Below are 23,369 nucleotides of genomic sequence, written 5' to 3' on the forward strand. Positions count from 1 at the left end.
GAAGGCAATCCTGTAACTGAAGAAAACTATCGCAATTATTACAAGCAGAGTGCTCAATGGTAGACCAGATCGGATATAAATAAATAAAAAGCGAGGTTCAACAGTAGCTTTGATCATAGATTGCTCTATGCTTTGATTAGACATTTTATTACTACTTAGTTTCGTACCACACACATGGTGTGACACTCTTCAGATAAAATTACCTAATGACTAAAAGACATAGAAATACAAGAAGAAAAATGTTGGCATGCAGACAGGCCAACAAATTTCTTAGAATAAATTTTGTAACTTAATTTTATTAAGTTACACATACAATCAATTGTATTTCTATGTCTCATTCATGAAGAAAACTATCGCAATTATTACAAGCAGAGTGCTCAATGGTAGAACGAAACTAAGTAGTAATAAAATGTCTAATCAAAGCTACTGTTGAACCTCGCTTTATATATATATATATATATATATGACAATATAAACAATTCTCTACCGGTTCTTCTGATCTCACATCAACTAACATAACTAAAAAAGTAAATCCTACATCAGTTCATAGGCCCTTACAGTACCCTACAAATGCGACTACAAAAGCTTTTTCTATATAGGCAATCCTTGCTTCAAACGCCTTCCGGTAACTACTGTAAAAACGACACAGTTTTGGCATTCATTTATTCATTTTTCTGTCAAACTCAACATACAAATCAGGCCCGTACGCAGGGGAGTGCGTACGCACCCCCACTGCCAAATTACCAAAGGTTCACATTTTCCGGGATAGAAAATTCAAGACTAACTCTAATTCGTCGTACAAGCAACTACCTTATAACCATTTTGAGGAATTTGAGTGTTTTCCCCCACCGCTTGTGTGTCAACATCTTCATTCTAGGTTTCATTAAAATCATCTTTATGCTCGTTTGGAAGTCATCCTGTTACAGCAGGCGTGGATTTAGACCTTCGCACAGTTCGTCATCATGGCGAGGATCAGGGCAAGAAATGTATGTTTTTAATACACGAAGAAAAATTCGAATGAAGTCGGAGAGTGCCATTTCCGGCCATCTACAGGTGCTATAATCATTAATGTTCTTACCCCAGCCCCAACCGTGGTGGGGCTGAGGTGTTATAGACCCCCGATCTATGAAAGTCCTTCCTTGGTCTCTCTAATTTGAATTCCTGGATCCACCACTGACAGAGGCGGATTCAGGGGCCAAACGGTCCGCCTCCCTGCCCCTAATTATTTTTCAAAACTTCTGGAGAAAAAAAGTCTGAGAGTGCCATTTTCGGTCACCTAAAGGTGTCATAATCATGTTCTTACCTCAGTCCCAATCATGGTGGGGCTGAGGTGGTATATACCCTCCCTCTGTGAAATTTCCTGCCTGGGCCACCTCTATTTCCATTTCCTGGATTCGCCACTGCAAAATGTTTATACTGTTCATATCCCCTGCCCCTGATTTTTTCAAAATTTATTTTGTAAAAATGGGAAAAAAGTAAATTATATTAAGTCTGAGAGTTCCATTTCCTGTCATTTAGGGGGTCCATAATCATGTATTTTCTTACCTCAGCCCCAACCATGGTTGGGGCTGAGGTAGTCAGCTGGTAGCCACCCTCCAGCTGGGTCCCCCTTTATTTAAAATTTCTGTATCAGTTTAATACTGTTCATATTGCATCTTTAGAATCGATTAAATAAGACCTCAAATTATCCAAAATCTTCGCCACCAGCAGTGCTTTTCCCCGGCGCCTCACCCCTCCCCCATTCTGGTCTACTGTCTACAAATTTGCACCCACCCAATAAAAATCCTGCGTACGAGCCTGTAAATCACGGAAAATTCATAAAATTTATAAAAAGATAAAAACAGACGTCACAAAAATGGCATGGATTTGAGGACAATTTAGAACAAATGCATTATTAATGAAGCTGTCTATTACCAGGGAACAGTGAACATGTTCCCTGCTATTACCAGCTATTACCAATGTAAAATTAAGTTTTATTAAATCATTTAAACACACGCACTCGACTTACACGACTTCTACATCGTATCTCCATGGTCCTTGATATCTCATTCTCTTAAAGACAGCAGGTGTTTGTTCAAGTACATGGTCCGATGAAACAGGAACTTCCCGCCCACTAATGGTGCAGACGATTGGGCAGATAGCCGAAAGTTATCAGTTGTCTTGTGGATGCCCCTAAGAGCAAACCTTCCGCAGTAAGGCGATACCAAGCCTTGCGCTGTGTGTACTGTGAAGTAGACAATTTCACTCGCGATTCTAGCTAGTGTGTTTTTTTCCAAAGGGATCATTCTTATCTGACGCTCCCAAGTTTTGTGATTTATACTTCAATTATGCGGATTTTGTTAGTGTTTTCGTGTTTGTTGGTCGTGTGTGTAGCTGAACCATGGCCCTACACGTATGCTGCATCTCAGGGTAGGTTTATTGTAAACACTATGTTTTATATATTATTATTATTCTATCAATTGGGATATGATTCCTTTGCAGGCGTTTTCTGCTGTGGCGATTCCAGGGGTAGAAAAAAGGGCGCTCCCAAACACACTTTGCATAATAGGTAAGGGAACACCTCAAAACCTTCCTGTCTTCAACCTTAGGTCCTTCTAGACTCTCGTAAAAAAAAAACAAACAAAAAAAAAAACAAACAAAAACAAAAACAAAAAAACAAATTGGTAATACATTACCAATATTCTGTCGCAAAGACCCTTAACTTGACTGTAATCAATTTAAGATTTTTTAAGTAAATGTCTGTAAATCAGTAAAAATATTTTTCTCCATCTGTTTCTGTGGAAGTTATTAACTTTTAAATTTTTATTTATTTTTTCGGCAGACAGTATATATTAAATTTGATTGCATGAATTTATACCAAAATACGACTAAAAACTCTGATCCAAAATGTTTAGGTTTACTATTATACACTACATATCTAAGCAGTAGGGGTTGGGTTCGTGCCTATTGATATCTATTGTCATAGATATTATACGAATCCGATTTGTCGTCTCGTTACGTTCAACCTTGAAGACACCACAGGACCACAGCGCAACACACGTACAGTACGTCTGGAGGTTGCCTGTCTCCGTTTCTGATGTAGGCATATCATTTTTTTTGTGTGAAGCCGACTAATTTCCGTTTTCTTACAGTACAATCAATGTTTACGATTATCATAATCACGGGAAATATACTATATTATTCGTTTACAGTAGGCATAGGCCTATAAAAAATAATTCTACGAGGATAGGGTTTTTTGAGCACGTTTTATTTTAAATAAGAAATGAGAAAATGGGATAGGAAGAACTGTAAACGAACAAACTGTCAGGTTTGATCCAATGAGCATTGCCATCATCAAACAACATTATAATATGCCTATACTTGGACCTTATATTATAGTACATGTGATTTGCAAAATATGACTGGTGGTAAGTAGGCCTACTGTCGACAAAATGTCGTTGACGTCATATCTACACAACTGTCGCCTTAAAGGGCTCTAACAAAACCCCCTAGGTATCTCTTGCTTTGCAGATTCTGGTCTGATATGACAACAGCTGTCGAACTCGCCTTAACTTAAATAAATCTCAAAGAATACCATCGGCTATTAATACGCTTTCTCGCATGTAGGGTCACACTCACTACTGGAAAACAATCGAAATCTCATACTCATCACTGAAATATTGGCCTATATGTTACCAGTTAATTTCTAGAGGTGACTTCAGAATATGTCGATAAGGGATCCAGCAAGTCCGACAGGGTGTTCCGAACCAAGTCGTCATCTAGAGCCTCGGCGAGAGTCCCGAAATAGAATACCCCTTCTGGCTTGTGGAGAGATGTTATTGTTTAGGGTTGCACAAAAGTGAATTTTAGACCACAATTTTGGGAATTGGTAATAATAATAGCATTGCTTGAATTCATATTTTAGTCCGACGACCTCGAAGTGGTGTCCATCCATTACTGGCTCACTGGTCCGTATCAGACCTTCTAGTGGGTCTTCCGTCTGTGCGACCAGCACCCATAATTCCGCATCAGTCATCCCCTACTGGATCTACCATCTGTGGTAATCCCGCATTAGCCAACACAACTGGGTCCATATCGTACCCTCTACTGGGCCTTTTGTCTGTGCTACCAGCTCTCATAATTCCGCATCAGTCATCCCCTACTGGAACTACCATCTGTGGTAATCCCGCATTAGCCAACACAACTGGGTCCATATCGTACCCTCTACTGGGCCTTTTGTCTGTACTACTGGCTCCAATAATTCCACATCAGTCATCCCCTACTGGATCTACCATCTGTGATAATCCCCCGCATTAACCTAACTACTGGCTCGGGGTCCGTATCGCTACCTCTACTAGGCCTTCTGTCTGTGCCACTGGTTCCCATAATTCCGCATCAGTCATCCCCTACTGGATCTACAATCTGTGGTAATCCTGCATTAACCATCACTACTGGCTTTAGGACCGTGTCAGACCTTATACTGGGCCCGTCTATGCTACTGGCTCCCTAATTCTGCGACAGTCATCCACCACCGACACTTTCGTCTCTTGTAATCTGCATCAACCTCTTAAATAAAAAGATTATCCCACATCAGCTCTTAGACCCCGGTCTTAGACATATACCCTGCATCATAATGCCACAGTATCTCACTTCAACTTGGTGATCTCGCTCCAAACCCTTCCCAGTCATTACTGAGGTAAAAACGCAGCAATGTTAACACCATTGGTGAAACTCTATGCAAAATAATGCACCAGACTTGCATGGAAAGTTTGGTTTTGTAGGCACCTACATCATATTTCGAGAAAAGGTCCTACTTTATAATATAGGAACTTTCCGCCCATATATTGGTGCAGACGATGTGGGTCAAATAGCCGAAAGTGATCAGTCACCTTGCGGATGCCTTTAAAAGCAGACCTTCCGCAGTAACTAGGCAATACCAATATCTTCGCTGAGTGTACTGAGAAGTACTGTTACACCAATTCACTCGTATATCTTGTATTTTTCCAAAGGGATATTCTTCTCTGTTTTGTGATTTATACTTCTACTATATCATTATGCGGTCTCTGATTTTGTTGGTGTTTTCGTGTTTATTAGTCCTCTGTATAGCTGGGACTGTTGAGGAAAAACCATGGCCTTACACATACGCTGCAGCTCAGGGTAAGATGCTTGCAAAATAATCCATGATTCCTAACTCTTATTACTGTATTACCATTTAGGGCTGATGGTGTGGAGATAGACTAACTCGGTCCGGCAATGTCTGAAATCTTGAAAAATGAAATCATTCAATATATTTACTTGAAATGTTTTCCCTGACTTTACAGATGTTGTTTGAACACAAAAATTGTTTAACTAAGATAAGAAAAGATAAACTTTATTGTCATGACCACAAAACAAGGTGTACATGTAATTTGGATGCTGAAACTACAGTACATAAATAATACGTTATGAAATAATATAAAACACAAAGGATTAGTTGCGCTTAAAAAAATAATATACATGAAAGACTATTATTTAATACAGAACAATATAAATACTATCTCTGAAGAGTTGAGTTGAAAACATAAGTTTAATTATGAACAAAAGATTTTCTGCATTGTGTCGTCTTGCATTTCAAAGGAACAGCAATCTTAAAAGTCTCTTAATCTTAAAAGTCTCTTAATCTTAAAAGTCTCTTAATTAGTGAGAAATATTTTTTTTTAAATCTAATCTTTATTTAAGATGTAATATAGTTTTTTTTTAAAGTATTTTTAGCTCCTCACAGTCACCCCTCTCTTTGTGAAAGCCAAATCCATTAGCAATGGTAAACAAAACAAATAAATGTGTTATAGATCTACTTTGCCCTTGTCCAGCTTATCGACCCTGTCTTTTTAATTATTTATTTATTAGTTATTTATTTTTGTCACTGCCTGATCCCATATGTGTTGGAGCCACCTACCTGTATATTGTGCAGTGGTGTATCTCGCGGGGAACATTCCCCTTCCCCCAATAAAACAAAGTTCTCCCCCAGTCACCCTTCCACCAGTCGCTCCCCCTTTGAAAAAGTCCTAAAACAACTGACGCTCAATCACGCTTATTTTGCGACCTACGGTAGTGTCCCCTCGCTAAATCATTGATCTACTCTATGTTCGCCCCACACCGACTCCACCATCACAATTCCAATACTCCTAAATACGTACGCCAGTGATATTGAGAGCCAAGTGGGGAGAATTCTAACAAATTCTGAATACTAAACACCGATCCGGCACTTTGGGCTTACCTATCGGATGTATAGAACCTAGAATTGCCATAGATCGAATAAGAGTTATAATTATATTTGTCCTCTCGTTACTAACCTTGGAGGCACCACAGGAACACAGCACAACACACGTTCTCTGATGTAATGTCGAAATTATATTTTTAGAAGCAAACTAATTTCTATTTTCTTACAATCATTTTTCATGATGGAATAATAATAAATAAATGAATAAATAAATAAATAAATAATAATAATAACAACACTAATAATAACATTAATAATTAATTCACCTGGTTTATAATTGGTGGAACATATTTAATCATAATAAATAGAATGATAATTAATAGTAATGATAAAGTTATACATGCTTTTATGCATAAGGCCTGTTTTAATCATCACTATATATCATTCTTATTATTATAATTAGGCCTAAAACAATGGCAAAAGGTTTAAGCACAATACATCTGTGAAAAAATAGCAGTACATACTTGAACTGTTCAACTGTTTATTATTGGTCATTGAACCCATTTTAACCATACTTAATAACTTCCATGCTTGTGGATAATAGTTTTGATTAATAGGCTTATATGTTTTTGTGATTCATTACCCGTGTTTTGGTGTTAAGCTTACACACAAATCCCCTGTCATATCGTGGTTATTCTAGAGTAATCCACTGATGGCAGTTAGTACATTATTAGGTCTGTTTTGATTGTTAAGGCCAACTCAGACAGCGTCGTACGACGCAGCCCGACCCGATTTATCGTCGGGGACAGTCTTAATCCGTCGTGAGAAATATTAAACACGTTTAATATTCTACTACGCGACTGCCCCCGACGCACACCATCGCGTCTGCGTTCAACTCACACAGACCCGACGCGACAACAAATCGCGTCGGGCTGCGTCGGCCGACGCTGTCTGAGTTGGCCTTTACGGAGCGAAGCCGGACACTCACTGCGCCCGACGCAATTCTATAAAGAACGCAACGCGCGCGCGCAACGGATCGTGTTTAATGACGATCCGTTTAGACCGCCACCCACAACCAGCAGGCGGCGTCGCATGGTCTAGCGCTCACAGGAAGCGGAGTTGGATTCGTCGGCCGACGGTCGTACGACGCAGTGAGTGCCCAGCTTAATATACAAAGTATACTAGAGCTGAGGCTCAATATAAAGTGACGGCACCAACGAGGGCACCCCGCTCCCATCCCGTCGGATGCGACTCATCGGACCAAAACAATCTTTTGGTCAAAATTACTAGGATAAAATGCGTTCTAAAACGTATCTAAACAGATCCTGGATCCCGTACTGGTGCTTCAACCATAGACCCCACCGGATATTGTCCTACCCCACTGTCGGACCATGGACCTAAGTAATAAGTCCATGGTCGGACCATTTATTCAATCTGGATGTGTAATCGGTCGGCATTACATATTTTATGAAGTCCCATCCCCAATTAATAAGCAAATTTTAGGGGTCAATTAAGTGATTAGTAGGTAATTGTAAACTGGTGTGGGAACAAGCAGCCATACAACTGTCAGACTGTTTGATTTGCTTGTTTATTGAGGACTTAAGAATCTGTAATAATGAATAGACCTTGATACTTTCTTGTGAATGTTTTTTTACTAGTTCTATTGAAAGAGGGGAAAAACAAATGAACCGCTGCGGAATGACACGCATGCAAAAGTGTATTGGTGCTGTTCGTGCTGCTGTTTGTGGTTTACTGATATTCGTGTTAATTATGTTAGATATAGGTCTTAATATGTATCTTAAATATTGGAGGCTTACATTGTAACAGGTACTGTTATTATCATTAATATTTTGTGTTTAAAAAGAGCGCTATAAAACTCTATGAAACTAGCAACATGCAATATTATATATTATCAGTTTTTAATTTACGAAATTTAAGGTTTATTCTAATAAATACTAGACCCACATACGAACAACTTGCTCAAAGACGTCATAATTAAATACATACCTAAGGAATGAGTTTTCCCCTTTTTTGTTTTTTTATTTACACTCGCCATTCCACTTTCTGATAGTGGTTGAGACTTGTACGATATGAGGACAATACGGAACGATGTTGGATGGAGACAGCCGCCGTTAAAAAAATCAACAGTGGAAGTCGTCTATTTTCTGAAATCGATCTCAGCAGACAGAACAGACGTGACAGTTAAAAGTCTTTGATGTTAATTGGTCTTTAGGAGTGAATCTCGTTCAGCGTAATTCAATTTTAAGTTAGCTGACCAGATCTTCCTCTGTGCTGCCTCTGCACAACGTCAAAATGTTATGTTTGGTAGTGGCTTCTACTCAGTTTCAACAACAGCCAACAAATTGATCAACATAAATTGTGCTCTCAGAAAATCGTTCCCGATAAAATAACCAAACTGAATAATTATACTGTCGAGAATTCCTGACTGGACTACTTTAACATCGCTCACTTAATGTGGACCTTGGATCTTTACACTTACCATCGACTAGTGCTTTGAGTTCGCTAAAATATATATATATATTTACGAACATTCGTCGTCTTCTTCAGTATACTGTATCATACGTATCCAGACCACTCACAGAAGTCATTCATCCATTATCTTCCACTCAACTATTTAGGATGGGAACACGTCGTTAGTCTATAAAGTAGCTCTTTCACATGGAAAGCTCCATAGCTATAGAATCTTTCACCAAAACCACATGGTCTAATGGTCTAAGTCAACACCAAATATTGGTATCATGTTTGGTTAATTTTCCCCGAAAAAAATCAAGAGATCAGTTCGAGACGAGCCCCCCCCCCCCCCCCCCCCCCCCCCGTGGTTTGGTGGTAGAGCCAAGTCCTCTTGGATAAAAGTACGTTTAGCATACATATATTCTAGGCCTATATATCGTGGGCAAGTTCACGTGCCAATGACATCCATTGAAAAGATAAAAAGGCTATCTCCAGGGAACAGTTAAATTACGTAATTCAACTGTTCCCTGGCTATCCCGGTGTTCTGGTTCATCACCTGCTGTGGAAAGACATTTGCACAAGTGGCAACATCTGACTAAACGGACCCTTAGGTGAGTTGAAAGTTGCAGGGATGGTTTAGTCCAAGCTCATAATCCGTACTAATTTTACGCTAGAGGTCCCACGTAAGAATATTGATGACTAGTTGTATTTGTATAAAACTGGCCTGCAACCCTGTAGGCCTACTTATCATTTGTATTTATGTAAGTCTATCGTATAATACTGGTGAATTCTTCATGTAGGGAGACAATCCAAGGAAAGAGCAAATACGATACTAAGGTGTGGAATTTGATATGGTACCTTGTTACACTCCAATATAAACTTAAATTAAAGTATTTACTTCTATTGTACAGGGGTGCGTGCTCGGCTCAACATTCTGTTTTCCTGGTATCATTTCATTCCTTATCGAATAATATTTCAATGCTTATGCTCTTCATGGAGTGCGTTACAATGTTCTGATTGTTACGTTATCCAATGTACTCTATTGAAAATGAAATGTTCCTAGCGAGCCTGACACCCGTGTCCTATATTCTTCCTGCAGTGGCACTGTGAATAAATTGATGTCAAATTGAAACTGACAGCGTTACAAGAGCTCATTTATAACGGGCATTATTGTACATGATGTTCCCTGCTAGATGGTCGTCAGTACTAGAATACACTTCTGATGTATTATAATTATGAGTGCAATACATGAGAGGTTGAGTCAATTTAAAAATGCAAGCGAATGGCTTCATTTTCATTGAATAACATCTGTATAAGATACACATTTAAATTATATTATTATTATTGTTATTATTATTATTATTATTATTATTACCATTATTATTATATGTTACTATTATTTTTATTATTTTTATTATTATTATTATCATTGTTATTATTATCATTATTTATTATTATTATTATTATTATTATTAGACTAGATATCTCTGGTCAAATATAAAATTTATATTGAAGAAATTCACATAAAAACAAAACAAAGCAGACATAGGTATTCAACTAAAAGAAAAGGCTAATTGTATTCAGGTTAATGTGAAACTAGATAAGAGATAATGAATGGAAATAAAATGAAAGTTGACATAAAAACAATAAGAAAAGATAGACATTCAACTAAGGAAAAAAGATAATTGCATTTCACATAAATGACTGCAAAATTATTATTTTTATTATCCATGTTTGCATTTATTATTTACAATTTTGTTTTTATAATTTTTTATTTATTGTTTTTAATTAAAGAATCGTATTTGAACTTAAATACAAAGATGAAAATGATAATGAATAAAGGTTGGTTACCCCGCAAAAGAGAGGAAAAAAATGTATTATTATTATTATTATTATTATTATTATTATTATTATTATTATTATTATTATTATTATTATTATTATTATTATTATTTATATTGAAGGGGTTCGAGTTACTCAGGTACTAGTACTATGGGTTTCATAAAATATAAAATGCATATCCAGGGTGGCTGGTAAAGTTTTCCTTGAGGATTGCCTGTAAAAGCATGGGAATTTATAAAGTGGTCCTTGAGTTTGTAACCAGATCAAGAATTAAATATGACTTAAACCCCGGCCAAGGCCCTTTCTATACCTTATAGTCGCAATAACAGATGTTCCATTTAGTCTGTACTCAAATTAACACCCTAACATATCACAAATATTCTTATTAAATATCTACGGGAAATTATTCAACTTCTGCCAAGGGTTTCCAATATGCCCAACTAAACTTAACCTCCGAGGACCAATATAAACACTGAACTGAGCATGTGTAACTCAGAATGAACGTCATCATAATGCCACGTCTTCAATGGGCCTACAAAGATCCAAAGGCCTTTGATCTTATCAAGCCACAATAAGCTGTTCTTATTTTCCGGAATCAGACTAAAATCATAATATGAATTTAATCTGATCCCTGAAAAAATTATGTCTCTATTATCTGTGTCTAATTTGTTGTTTCAATCTTCATTTTTTTACTGTACAGACTACGCAACAGCTGTAGACCTATGTAAATACATGCATTCTTAATATATATATATATATATACATTCTTAATGTATATATATACATATATATATATAATATATATAGAGCTATATATATATAAGTATATATACATACCACTGTCACATGGACGATTCTGTCACTGTGTATTTTTAAATACACCTTCTTCAATACATTTCATTCATTAAGCTATATCTATCCCAAAGGCCTAAAACAAATTACTGTACATATATATAAGTAGGCTATCACTTTCTTCGTGATTTGCCTTTAATTGTATGATTTCCAACATTATAATTAGTTTGGAAAGATTAGCTATATAGAGGGCGCAACTTAAACAATCATGAAGATGACTGTTTGTCTTGTAGAATGCGCCGGTGTGTCCACTTGTTCAGATGATGGAACACCAGTATGTGGAACAAATCAAGTGACGTATACATCCTACTGTAATTTGCTGCGTGCCGTTTGTAACGATGGTGAAACCTATGTAACTGTTCGATACGAAGGAAACTGTGGATGTAAGCATAAACTCTGAGTCTTATTTTAGTTTTTTTTTGTTTTTTGTTACAATGTCTTTCGTTTTTCGTAAAGCATAATAATGGCCTCTTAAGCTATGTTAAAATAATCAGGAAAAGCCTGAAATACTCAACTTAACAATGTTTATTAAAAGGATCAATTAACTTCAAATAAAGACAGATCGATGTGCTGGATTTTAATAAGAAATTCTTCAGCTAATAAGTTGACGTATTTGTCACGCGTTTTCTGCGGACTTCTCCCAGATGACAGATCGTTATGGATGGCGTGCCCGAGTTACTAAGTCCGAGCAAGTTCGACCAGATGATGATGATAATATCTAGGTCTATTGCTATCAATTCGATGAATAAGAAAATCAATATTTTACAAAGCAGTGTATTTAGATTGTACTGAAATTTGACGCACTGTCTTTTTCTTCTCCCCCTCTAGATCCCTCACAATGTCTGTGGGAAGGACAAGAATATGGATATGGACGCGCAATTGAGGGCGAATGTGGTAACATGTGGTAAGTTCTAGGGGCGGATCCAGTTGCAATGGGCGTGATCACACTGCTCCCTTTCACCACATTGTTTCATAACAGTAACACATAGTGCAATCTCTAGAATTTCTAATATTTTTTATACATTAGTTTTCCAATGATGCATAAGAACTATAAAAATTAATTTAAACAATTTTTCAAATGCTTTAATTACACGTAACGATTACATAATCAAACATTTTTTATTCAGTTTTGATATTTAAAGTTATATTATCATTATTATTATTTAATATAAAAATAACGCTAAAAAGAAAAGATCGACGTTTCGACGATCTTTCTTTTTAGCGTTATTTTTATATTAAATATTTATACAAAACGTACTCTTATTATCATTATTATTAATATTATTATTCTATTGTCTTTAGTATCTGTCAAGGTGGACGAAATCGTTGGTACTGCAATCCATGTCGTAAGTATTCATATATTACTAACGTTCTATAATACTAATACTACTACTGGGGCCTACTACTAGGCCTACTACTACTCCTACTACTATTACTACTACTAATAAAAATAATAATAATAACAACAACAACAACAATAACAATAACATTAATAATAATAATAATAATAATAATAATATTAAATATTAATAATAATAATAACAACATAAGAATGGTGATGCTGCCAACATTTTTTTCGTGACCTTGAACTTTGACCTTTCGCCCAAAGGTTTACCCAATATATTTTATGATTATCTATTCATTAGCTGTTCTTATAATCTTTTTATCATGACAACATACGAACATACTAGCACAGAGAGTGGTTAAACATATATTACCTCATGGTTGAGGTAATTGCAAGGCTGTCCTCTCTCTGAACTGATTTTTTGTACTGTTTGTCTATGTAACAAGGCCTATAGATAAAAGTAGAGCATGAGGAAATTTTCTCTATGAGTAAAAAAAAAAATGGCACTAATAATTATGGTGATATTAGAATAACATTAAATGCATTTTATGTTTTTTAGCCGACCCACGAGATTCCAATTGCGGTTCTCCAAGAAGTTGTCCTGACTATGGCGTTTACTGTAACTTTTTGAGACCAATAGATCCAAACGGCTGCCAGGCACCCAACTGCGAGTGTGTGGCCTACGAAATTTATCTGTACCTCTACAACTTACAAATCTGGTTTGATCAATTTAGGCCCAGGGATGAACATGAAGGTAGCGGTGATAATTCAGGTTCAGGAGCCGACTTGGAGCAGTTTTTTGCCGCTGCTAAACAGCCTTTCATTCCATCGTTCATGTCAAGAAGTATTTCTAAACGTGATTTAGAAAGCGATCTTCGAAGGATGATGAAGGATCTCTTTTAAGATGGAAACAATTGAAATTCATCATCTCGCAAATCAATTTCGTTTGTTTTATTTTCAAGCACAACTATAAAACTTGCATTCCTTCAGAATATGCCTACTTTGATAACCGGGTCTACAACCCATCAATCAGGGTGTTAAATTATTATTTGTATGGAACTTTGTCCTATCGACGTTTTATAAAACAATATTGTTTAGTTTAGATAAATTATTATTTTTTGTTTACAGACAAATATTAATACGATAAGAATAAGCACATTTTACATTCTTAGTCTATCGTGTTTTGCGAGAACTGAAAGTAGGCTTAAATATCTTTTCTTTAACACCTCATGTATAAAATCCGAAACTTATTGACAATTTTCTTCGGATATTTACAAAACTGCCATCATCGCGTTTGTTTGAGCAAGGAATGAACCTATTTCAAAACAATATAGGCCTAGGCATATTGCGCATTTTTATGCTCACTTTAATGTGCTTCCTATATATTATAAAATATCCACAGATTTTCCTGTATGCTCTTGGTTCATAACAATTAAAACACTATTGTTAATGGGCACAGATTTAACAATGAATTGTGAACATACCGTACTCGCGCGAATAAGCGCCTCGTTTGAATAATCATGAGATTTTTTTTTTAGCAAGTCAATAACCCAATCAATCCTGGGGCTGTGGTTGTTGGCATGATTTGAGCTGCAGAGTGCAATCACATTCTTCTTAGGTCAATATCAAAATGAGGATATTTCTCTTGGACAGATTATTAGAGCTCCGACCCTGGACGGACAGTATATTTCCAACTTTCCTCTTCTTACATTTTGTCTAGGCCTAGTGTCCTACTGCCATCCTGCTAATCTCAATTGGCCGATGGCCAACAAGCTAACCACTATCCAACACCACTATTTGCATGCTCTTTTGCTGTTATGTAAATTCACAGCATTCTTTTTATGAAAAATGCTCTCTGGACGATTATCATTTCCGCCGCACCACCATTCGTAATTTTCGGTTTCCCAAAGTCCTTATATTATCTTTTTTTCATTCAAAGCCTCTTAAATTTAATAAGTTCCCATAAGAATCACTCAATTTTGATCAATTTTTTAAATAATTTCCACTCTGTTTTCGTAAGTGCCCCGTTTAAATAAGCGCCCCGTTTGAATAAGCGCCCCTCAAAAAGTGCAAAAAAATATTTCAAGTGCCCAGGCGCTCATTCGTGCGAGTACGGTACCTGATTACTGTACTTTTACAATATCTAAATAATTAAATTTGTTTTGACAAAGGTTCTTGCGTAAATAATTAGATCAAACAAAAATATCCCTATAAAGGACATCTTTAAACATATAAGCATATATTATACTGAATTAAGTTCTGTACTTTTACTTAATACTGTAGATAGCGTTGAAAATTGAATATTTCTTCATTGTTAATATCAAAATTATATTGACTGATATTTTTCGAAAGTTGTTAGAAATGATACACAAGCAAATTCTTGTCTATATTATGTTTTACAATTATTGATAATCTTCACATGATTTCGATATAATAGAATTTGGATGTTTAGTAACAATATTAAATCGTTTTAGAACGATTTCAATCCAGTTTTTTAGTGTTTGATAATAAACATGGTAACACATTTTCCAACATGCTTATGCAATGGAGCCATTATTCCTAAATTTTACGGTATCAGATGTTTTTCAATATGTTGAATATTGTGATGATGATGATATTGATGATAATATTGATGATGATGACGATATTGAGGGTAATGATAATGGTGTTGTGATATGTAGATATATATATATATATATATATATATATATATATATATGTATAGATATATATATATAGTGTGTTGGTGGTGTTGATAATGATATTGATGATAATAATGATGAAGATAATGATAATGATGATGGATGATAATAATGATGATGACTCAACTCGTCTTGTGTGATAAGCATCATATCATCATAACCACTATTATCATCATCATTCATCATCATCATCATCATCATCATCATCATCATCATCATCATCAAAGGAATGGCGTTTTAGAAAAAAGATAATGGTTTTTTTTATACACCTCTATGTGGCGTTTTACATATAAATAATACTGTAAATGGAGTTGAAAGACGAAGACTTTACAATTTCAACCAAATATGAGTACAGTATTTTTTGCATCGTTAATTTAATATATAGTTAAATGGGATTTCATACAGTATTTTGTTTATTATTTTAAATGCGTTTGTTGGGCATTGAAGGCATTTCAATCGACAGAGGCATGCACCGAAGTGGCTGCATGCTATCAAACAACATGACTGACTAAAGAAACGTTACGGCTTGGGGCTTACTTGTTCGTTGTTTAGATAGTATATTCGTATCGTATATGTTTTTTTTTAAATTTTATTCATTGTTTATCCTGTTTTACTCTAAGATAGAGATGGCAGGCTATAAAGCAAAATAAGTCCTAATTCCAATGGGATTCACCTACCACGTACATATTCAGACATTAATTGACATTGTATAAAATATATTATCAAGAATCTTGTCATTATCTGGTGCACAAAGTTTAATGATCATGAATCGAAATTTGATCCCGACAAACAAGTTTTTATAAACTCGAAAGCTCCGACGAGGGCAGTAGAGAAAGTAGAGGCAGTAGAGTATATCGGCCCTAACGGCCGCCCATACAAAAAGATCTACTGTATTAATCAATCAGCCGACTGCTGTGTTAATCAATCAGCCGAATGTGTCTAGAGCTCCTCATCGGAGCTAACAAAATTTCTATATACGACAAAAAAGTGATAAAGGTAGGCCCAAATGTCAATGACGTCTTCATCGATAGAGTGATATTAATATCGCCATGTACCTCCATGATGTCGATACGGTACCCTGCTAGGCTAAAACCTAAAAATTATTAGTTCACGGCCACACCTAATTAGCCTTCAACCAAATTGGTCTAACCAAATGGGACGAACCCTCAAAACCATCCCGCTCACAGCACAGCCCATTCGGACAGAATAGCACTGCACTGCGGCTTCCACAAGTCTCTAGGGGGCCGGCCCACATTTCCAGTTTCATATTGGATGAGCGCAAATAAAATATTTAGAAAAAAGTATTCGAAATAAAATCACTCAAACAATGAATCAAGTACATATACAGTAAAATGCTCTCTTTATTTGTTGTTAACTTAGGCCTTCATCACTACATAATGTTTATGTGTGATACGGTTTGCCGTAATAGCCACTGCAGCCAAAGGTACAGTATAGAATACCTCTGTGGTTGCGTTTTTAGCTGCATTATATTTATTTTAATGTTTTCTACATTCGAACTCTACCTCTAGGTGTTTTTTAGGGCCGTTTTGACAAGGAATATTAAATACGTTATCACGGGCTTTTATCCAACAATTATGTTTTCCGTTGCAGGCATTCTTAGCGACTTGCAGTGCGTTGGTAGCACTACACGGACTCCTGATGATCAGTCCAAATCGAGTCTGCTGGATTGGATTGCGGCAGCCTTGTTGGTTGTTTCGTCCGTAGAAAGCTGATAGGATGTTGATAGTAGTACCCGATGGGCATCGAATATCAACTTGCTTATTTTCACAAGCGAAAGCTGCAATTAAAAAAAAATACTGAGAATTACACAGAATATTCTGAACTCGTTGTACGGTTCTCTACCGCTCAGTTATGAAATCGTTGAAAAATCTAGTAGTTTTAGTGTGTAAGTGTGATATCTTTTGACAGTTGCGAATGATAATTCTGTTACGGTTTTCAAAACGTGTAACTGGTAACAAGTCTGCAGAGTGGGTAGTTGTGGAAAGCTTTTTAGCAAACTTAGCTGTGCAATGTGTTGTTCTCTTTTCAGAAAGGAGAGAAAATTACAGTGATTTAGGGCATCATCATAATGTCTGGAAGTCCCTGCCAAGAATGATGGGCGACAGGCTATTTTTTGGACTGATTCAATACTGTACTAAGAGATTTGGTTAACCCAGGGTGCCACATGACGTACAGTAAGGGTTTTATATGCCCACGGTAAACTCAGCCTACTCAGTGTTGAAACCAAATTTCTTTACGCTTCTCAGGAGAAAAAACTTTCTATTTGCCTTTGAAATCATTTCATTTATATGGCTATCTCAATTTAAGTTATTTTGTAGCATAATTCCCAAAAGTTTAGCTTGTGTGACAAAATGTCTATTTCTTGTCTCCAATCAAACTTTTATTATCTAAAGTTCAGTAAGTTTAAATTGAGATTAAAAGACTGGAGGAGGTTGCCGAGCGCCAACAAAAATACCTCCACAACAACAAGTTAGGCTACCAATAAAGTTACAATAAGTCACCAATCTTTCTTGGCTTATTATGTACCATTTACTAAATGTTATGATGATCCATGCTTTAGTCTCTGCGTAATCTTGCTAACAGACAGGCAAAGACAGACAGACAGACAGCAGTGAATACGTAACCTCCTTGGCGGAGGTAATAAATGGATCTATTTGTACAATGTATGACTTCCATACTATTCCGAGATATCTGGTGTTTGCTGAATTGAAAAAAAAGCAGAGCATTCTTACCAAGTTGTCCTCTGACGCATCTGTAGTGGACGTCAAGGGCATGCTGAGGACGGCCGCGACAGACCCTATTGAATACATCGTTGTGAGCCTTCACCCAGCAGTTCTGCTTTCCTTGGCATTTATTTCTCGTCACTTGGAATGAATTCCTGGCGTAGCATGCCGCGTTCCACGGGTCAAAGCTGTTGGTGCACAAGCTGCCAAAGTTTGCGCCATAGATAGCGTAAAGGATATTGATCGTTTTGCCAGATCCACATCGAATATCGATTTGTTTTCCTTCACAAGCTCCAACTAATAAAGAGAATCACAAAATTTGGGGTATTTTTTCACAGACACAAACATTTATTGTAATCTTCTTTAAAATAATTTCTGTGTATGGTTTATGATGCAAATTACAATAAATGGAAATGAAATGAAATCATCACTACGTTATTACTAATGATTATTTCTATTATTTACTTTAAAACTATTTAATGTATTGTTATTTCTATCATTATTAGTATTATGATAAGTATTACTGTTAATGTTACTGATATCACAACGTTTTCCTATTATCCTTTTCTCTTCTTCGGTAATAAATTACTTAAGAAAAAAATGTATTTAAAATAAACATACCTATTTCATAGTCTACGCAAGTGTAATGGATCGTCAATGACTTCCTTACACCCACACAAGGATCTCCGAACACATCGTTATGAGCCTTAACCCAGCAGTTCTTCTTGCCTTGGCACTTCTGGCGTACAACTGCTAACGAATTCGCAGCTTCACAGTTTGATGGAAAATAGTGGCTAGCTCCACAATCTCCATAGCTTGGTGATCCATACCGGGCGTACAGAATGTTAATTTCTTGATTTCCGCACCGAATATCGATTTGCTGTCCTTCGCATTTTGTCACTATTTTTTAGAAAAGAAAAACAAAACAGAATATTATGTGGTTATAGAAATGACGTAATGAGGCGCTGTAGCTTAATGTGAATCTAAAGATTGTGGAGTAGAACCGTACCTCGGAGAAAGGAGTGTACCTTCTTTCTACCCCTTGGATATTGTTTGCTAAGGTTCCATAAAACGGCAGCGTAAACGTACGTAAACACGCGTGCGTTTGTTGGACAAGTGCTTATTCTTTGCTCTGTTGTGATTGGTCAGCTGTTAATTTTGATTGACACTCCGGAAGAAACCGATTTGAGCGTGGTTTCCATACAATCGCTACACGATTTAGGATTAAGGAGAACCGAGTGGTAGCATGGACAAGAGCTGTAGTGTAAAGGCCAACTCAGACAGCGTCGTACGACGCTATGTCTGAGTTGGCCTTTTAAGAACTATAGCATGTCTCATAATATATCTAAATATTTGTCATTTTATTGGTGGATATAATATCACATGAAATTAGGTATTTACACCATTAAATGACAAATTAATTCATACTTCGATTTGCGTCATCCTTTATGTAATCTAGTTTTATTTCCATTCATTTGTCCCATTAATGCCAACTCAGCGTCGACCGACGCAGCCCGACCCGATTTATCGTCGGGGACAGTCTTAAGCCGTCGTGAGAAATATTAAACATGTTTAATATTCTACGACGCGACTGCCCCCGACGACGCACACCATCGCGTCTGCGTTTTAACCTTGTTTTAACTCACACAGATTTGTTGTCGCGTCGGGCTGCGTCGTACGACGCTGTCTGAGTTGGCCTTTAATTATGTTTGTTTGCACGCCTACACCCACCTATACTATGTTTTCATTCGTATAAAGAAGATGAATTGTTCCATTCGAAAAAGGTAAACGTAACTATATTTAACATTAAAAATAAAATGACGAGAATCTATAAGTGTAATGAATATTTTTCTTCATGCAATGAATAGAATATTTTGTTGGAGGTGAACTGTTCCATTAACTCCGTTCATCTTTAAACTCATCATATATTCCTCCCATTACACTGATTAATATGTTTATATTTTGTATAAAAATTAAGTGGTAGCTTGGACATTCCTATACAATATTGCTTTTAGGACTAATTTCACTCCTAATAATCCTAATAATGTGACGTTTAAAGAGCCCGCATGCTTTATTTCTAAAGCTCGATGTTCATGAATACGAAGTGTAAGAACAGAACAATCCCTACTAGCTGGGGATTTTTTAAAAACAATTAACCATTATTTACATTATCAACCATTAAAGGTTCTCTACGCAGGAATTTTGTGGAATACCATCTATTGAGTTATAAACATGGGATATGTTTTATGGTATTTTTGTAACATTGTAACATAGCCTACACTTTGCTTAATTTTAAAAGAACATTTAGTGTGGTCATTCAACAAAGACAAATTAATATTAAAATATAAGAATATAAGCTTATATGTGCCTAACAAAAGCATTATTCTTGAAACAAGATGTATATGTGTTACAAAAAAAATTGAAAAAAGATAGTATCTTCGCTGATCAAAACCATAAATGAGGAGGCTTTCTTTAAACTATGTGTTAGCACAAGCTGCATAATGTCTTACCCTTTCCTACAGAATATTGTGATGATGCATAAACAGTAACTGCGATGCAGCAGAACAGTATAAGTTGTTTAATAGCCATATTCTATTTAATAAATATAGTCAAGAAGAAGAAAAGAAATAAAAGTTCAGAAATACAGATACATACACAATAATACATACTGTAGGCATATAAATAACTTGAACGTAATAAAGTGATGATACACAATTAATTTGATAGCAAAAATAATAGCTTACCAATGTTTATCGATGAAATCGAATGTGTTCTCCAAATCGTCTGACGATGGCAAATGAACATTTCTTTTTATAGTCTTTCAGACGAAAAAGAATTAAACGTAAGCACCATCAAAAACAGTACTTTAATTATAATGACGTTTTTTCTCTAAAGTATATAGGCCTACGTTTTTATTGTTTTATTATGAAACATCTGTTTGACAGAGTTGAAGGAGTCTGAAAACACTGGACTTAATCACAGAGTTGAATAGCAAGTACGCCTCGTGGATACATTTTTAAGTAGTTCAAAAAGTATTATTAAGGCCAAGTGCTTCTTTAAAACGATACCTATATATTTTAAGAAGTAAAACGGTCAGGATTTTCCAAAAGTACTTTTTATATAATATAGCTTTATTTGTTTTAGAGCTAACAGTAGATGGGTTAAGGTTACCTTCAGACAATATGTCTATAGTTATATAAATATTAATAATAATAATAATAATAATAATATTAATAATAATAATTTAAAAGTCATTTACACCAACACAATGGACACACAACACTTTTGTTTTACTTTTTTTATATATACTTTAGGCCTACAGTACGTGTATAAACAAACAGGATTCTAATTAGGGCGTAATTAAACAGTCTACTCTAATTTTATACAAATTTGGGATGCAGATTAGGCTAGAATGTTAAGTGTTTAAATGTCAGAATCGTATGACCTTATAATTTAAAGTTTTTAAAAGCAACTATTAGAATCTCTTCATGAGCAAGAAAAAAGCGAATCAAAATACGCCCTCAAAACATCAAAAACGCTGTGGTCTCACTAAATTAATATTCATTAGGTTTACGCCACCAATCGACAGTGATGATGAACATTGCCAAGTATGCTTCATGTGGTTTACTGAAAAAAAAAAGGTTACGTGACCCATGTATCCTCAGGCCCGACCTATTCGTTACGCCACTGTTATGACTCGTGTTAGGTACCGTATATGTTTTGAAAAGAACTAACATTGAGTCACATCATCATTTACATTTAGAAAATATTATTTTTTGCGTTGCACTTTTTAATATTTCAACTATAAAATAACATTTTGCTCAATTTTAAGAATTTTAAAGACGAACAATATAATTTTTCTTTTCTGAGAATGAATACATTATTATCTTTACCTTTTACCAGTATCGTACACTTCGGATGATAATACTTTAACAAGACAAATATTGTACATTTGTAATTTTCAATTGAAATATAATTTCCAATTGAAATATAATTTCATACTTAAACAAAGTAAAAAAATAGAATGTTCAAATGAGAAGTTTGGAGATTAAATGAAACTACAGAAGAGAGAATTTAAGACCAAAATGTAAAGTAAAATAAGTATTTACGTATGCCTACCTCCATGCTACTGTATACTGAACTTTACAAGGTATTATTATGTCGTCTTTCCTCAGTGTGTATTAACAATAATCTTTCTATCATCAGGGACGAATAAATTAAAGAAAATCTTGAAATGTAATGCTTCCAACGTGTTGCTGTCGTGCGAAAGGTGCATGTGGAAAATTTACGCTTAGTTCCCCCACGCACCAATAGACGACGTTGGGGAATACATTACTGTGAGTAAAACAATAATTAAGCCACCTTCCTAAGATGCGCTACATTGTCTCACGATGTACGTGGTACAGTATTTCCCACCTTAAGTATTTCTTCAGCCGGAAAATTCAATTAATGTGATATTGGCTGTATCGGTATTTTGCTAATTTGAACACATATTGTAATAATTTTATTTTGGTAAACTTGTTAGCTAACACCTCATATTTGTAACTAGTGGTATTTAAATGATTTCATCAACCGTTATCATTCATTTCCCAAATCGGCGGCTGCATACAGACAGATTTTGAAGCGCTGTGATTTAGTAAGTAACAATTATTATTTTATTACCGTACTGGTATCTTGTTGTATCTATCATGCAGATAGATTTTTATAAATTTTACAGAATACGTGCAGATTACAACCTATTTAGATAAATAATAGTTATCAAAACAGGTTGTTTTTTTTCAAGGGAATATTTTTCCGTATCGGATACAATTACAAATTAACAATCACAGATTTGTAAATGCTTGGAGTACAAAGAATTATTATTTTGAATGGATTTCAATATCTGTATAGGCAAATAGTGTAGTCAATATACAGTTTTCCTAATCATTACTATATAAATGCATAGCATACACAATTCTAAAAACCAAAGTGAATAGATAGGCATGTGATAGGTTGTGGCATTCTTTTGCCGATATTCTATTTAGTATATTTTCGCAAAATAGATCTCAAAATCATATAAAATTGACTTTTATGACGTTACTAAAGTCAATTTTATATGATTTTGACTTTAGTAAAAATCATTGACTTTAGTAACGTCATTATTCATTTCAAATGATAAAGTATGTTATAAACTTTCTATGGCACTTGACAACGATCAGTATTAGCAAATAAAATATGTTGGGGTTTCTTCACAG

General features: G+C 35.5%; 2 protein-coding genes across 3 annotated transcripts; one reads left to right on the forward strand and one right to left on the reverse strand.

The window, feature by feature from the left end:
• Positions 1-2,142: 2,142 nt before the first annotated feature.
• LOC117105554 lies at positions 2,143-15,245 on the forward strand. Of its 2 annotated transcripts, none has more exons than XM_033246734.1 (5): positions 2,143-2,409; positions 11,578-11,727; positions 12,173-12,248; positions 12,647-12,690; positions 13,249-15,245. In XM_033246734.1, exons 1-5 carry the CDS (start codon positions 2,328-2,330, stop codon positions 13,590-13,592), a joined length of 696 nt encoding a protein of 231 aa, XP_033102625.1. In that variant the 5' UTR covers positions 2,143-2,327; the 3' UTR covers positions 13,593-15,245. The 2 variants fall into 2 exon arrangements, with proteins under 2 accessions (XP_033102625.1, XP_033102624.1); XM_033246733.1 differs by lacking the exon at positions 2,143-2,409 and adding an exon at positions 4,874-5,136.
• Positions 15,246-16,723: 1,478 nt separating this feature from the next.
• On the reverse strand, positions 16,724-20,949 carry LOC117105553 (L-rhamnose-binding lectin CSL3-like). Its single transcript, XM_033246732.1, has 5 exons — positions 20,880-20,949; positions 20,646-20,727; positions 18,757-19,035; positions 18,145-18,432; positions 16,724-17,189 (listed from the first exon to the last, which is right to left on the reverse strand). Exons 2-5 carry the CDS (start codon positions 20,722-20,724, stop codon positions 16,888-16,890), a joined length of 948 nt encoding a protein of 315 aa, XP_033102623.1. The 5' UTR covers positions 20,725-20,727; positions 20,880-20,949; the 3' UTR covers positions 16,724-16,887.
• Between the last annotated feature and the right edge of the window lie 2,420 nt (positions 20,950-23,369).

This window comes from Anneissia japonica, unplaced genomic scaffold (assembly GCF_011630105.1).
Source record: "Anneissia japonica isolate Jap-2015-1 unplaced genomic scaffold, ASM1163010v1 scaffold287598_len761594_cov195, whole genome shotgun sequence".
Taxonomy (NCBI): domain Eukaryota; kingdom Metazoa; phylum Echinodermata; class Crinoidea; order Comatulida; family Comatulidae; genus Anneissia; species Anneissia japonica.

Excerpts from the sequence above, each read along its gene's own strand:
- LOC117105554 (XM_033246733.1), top strand. The coding sequence starts at position 5,034 with ATGCGGTCTCTGATTTTGTTGGTGTTTTCGTGTTTATTAGTCCTCTGT. Across the intron at positions 5,137-11,577 it reads CACATACGCTGCAGCTCAGG|AATGCGCCGGTGTGTCCACT; the intron begins GTAAGATGCTTG and ends TTTGTCTTGTAG. Across the intron at positions 12,691-13,248 it reads TTGGTACTGCAATCCATGTC|CCGACCCACGAGATTCCAAT; the intron begins GTAAGTATTCAT and ends TATGTTTTTTAG.
- LOC117105553 (XM_033246732.1), bottom strand. The coding sequence starts at position 20,724 with ATGGCTATTAAACAACTTATACTGTTCTGCTGCATCGCAGTTACTGTT. Across the intron at positions 18,433-18,756 it reads TTGCGTAGACTATGAAATAG|TTGGAGCTTGTGAAGGAAAA; the intron begins GTATGTTTATTT and ends TCTCTTTATTAG. Across the intron at positions 17,190-18,144 it reads ATGCGTCAGAGGACAACTTG|CTTTCGCTTGTGAAAATAAG; the intron begins GTAAGAATGCTC and ends TTTTAATTGCAG.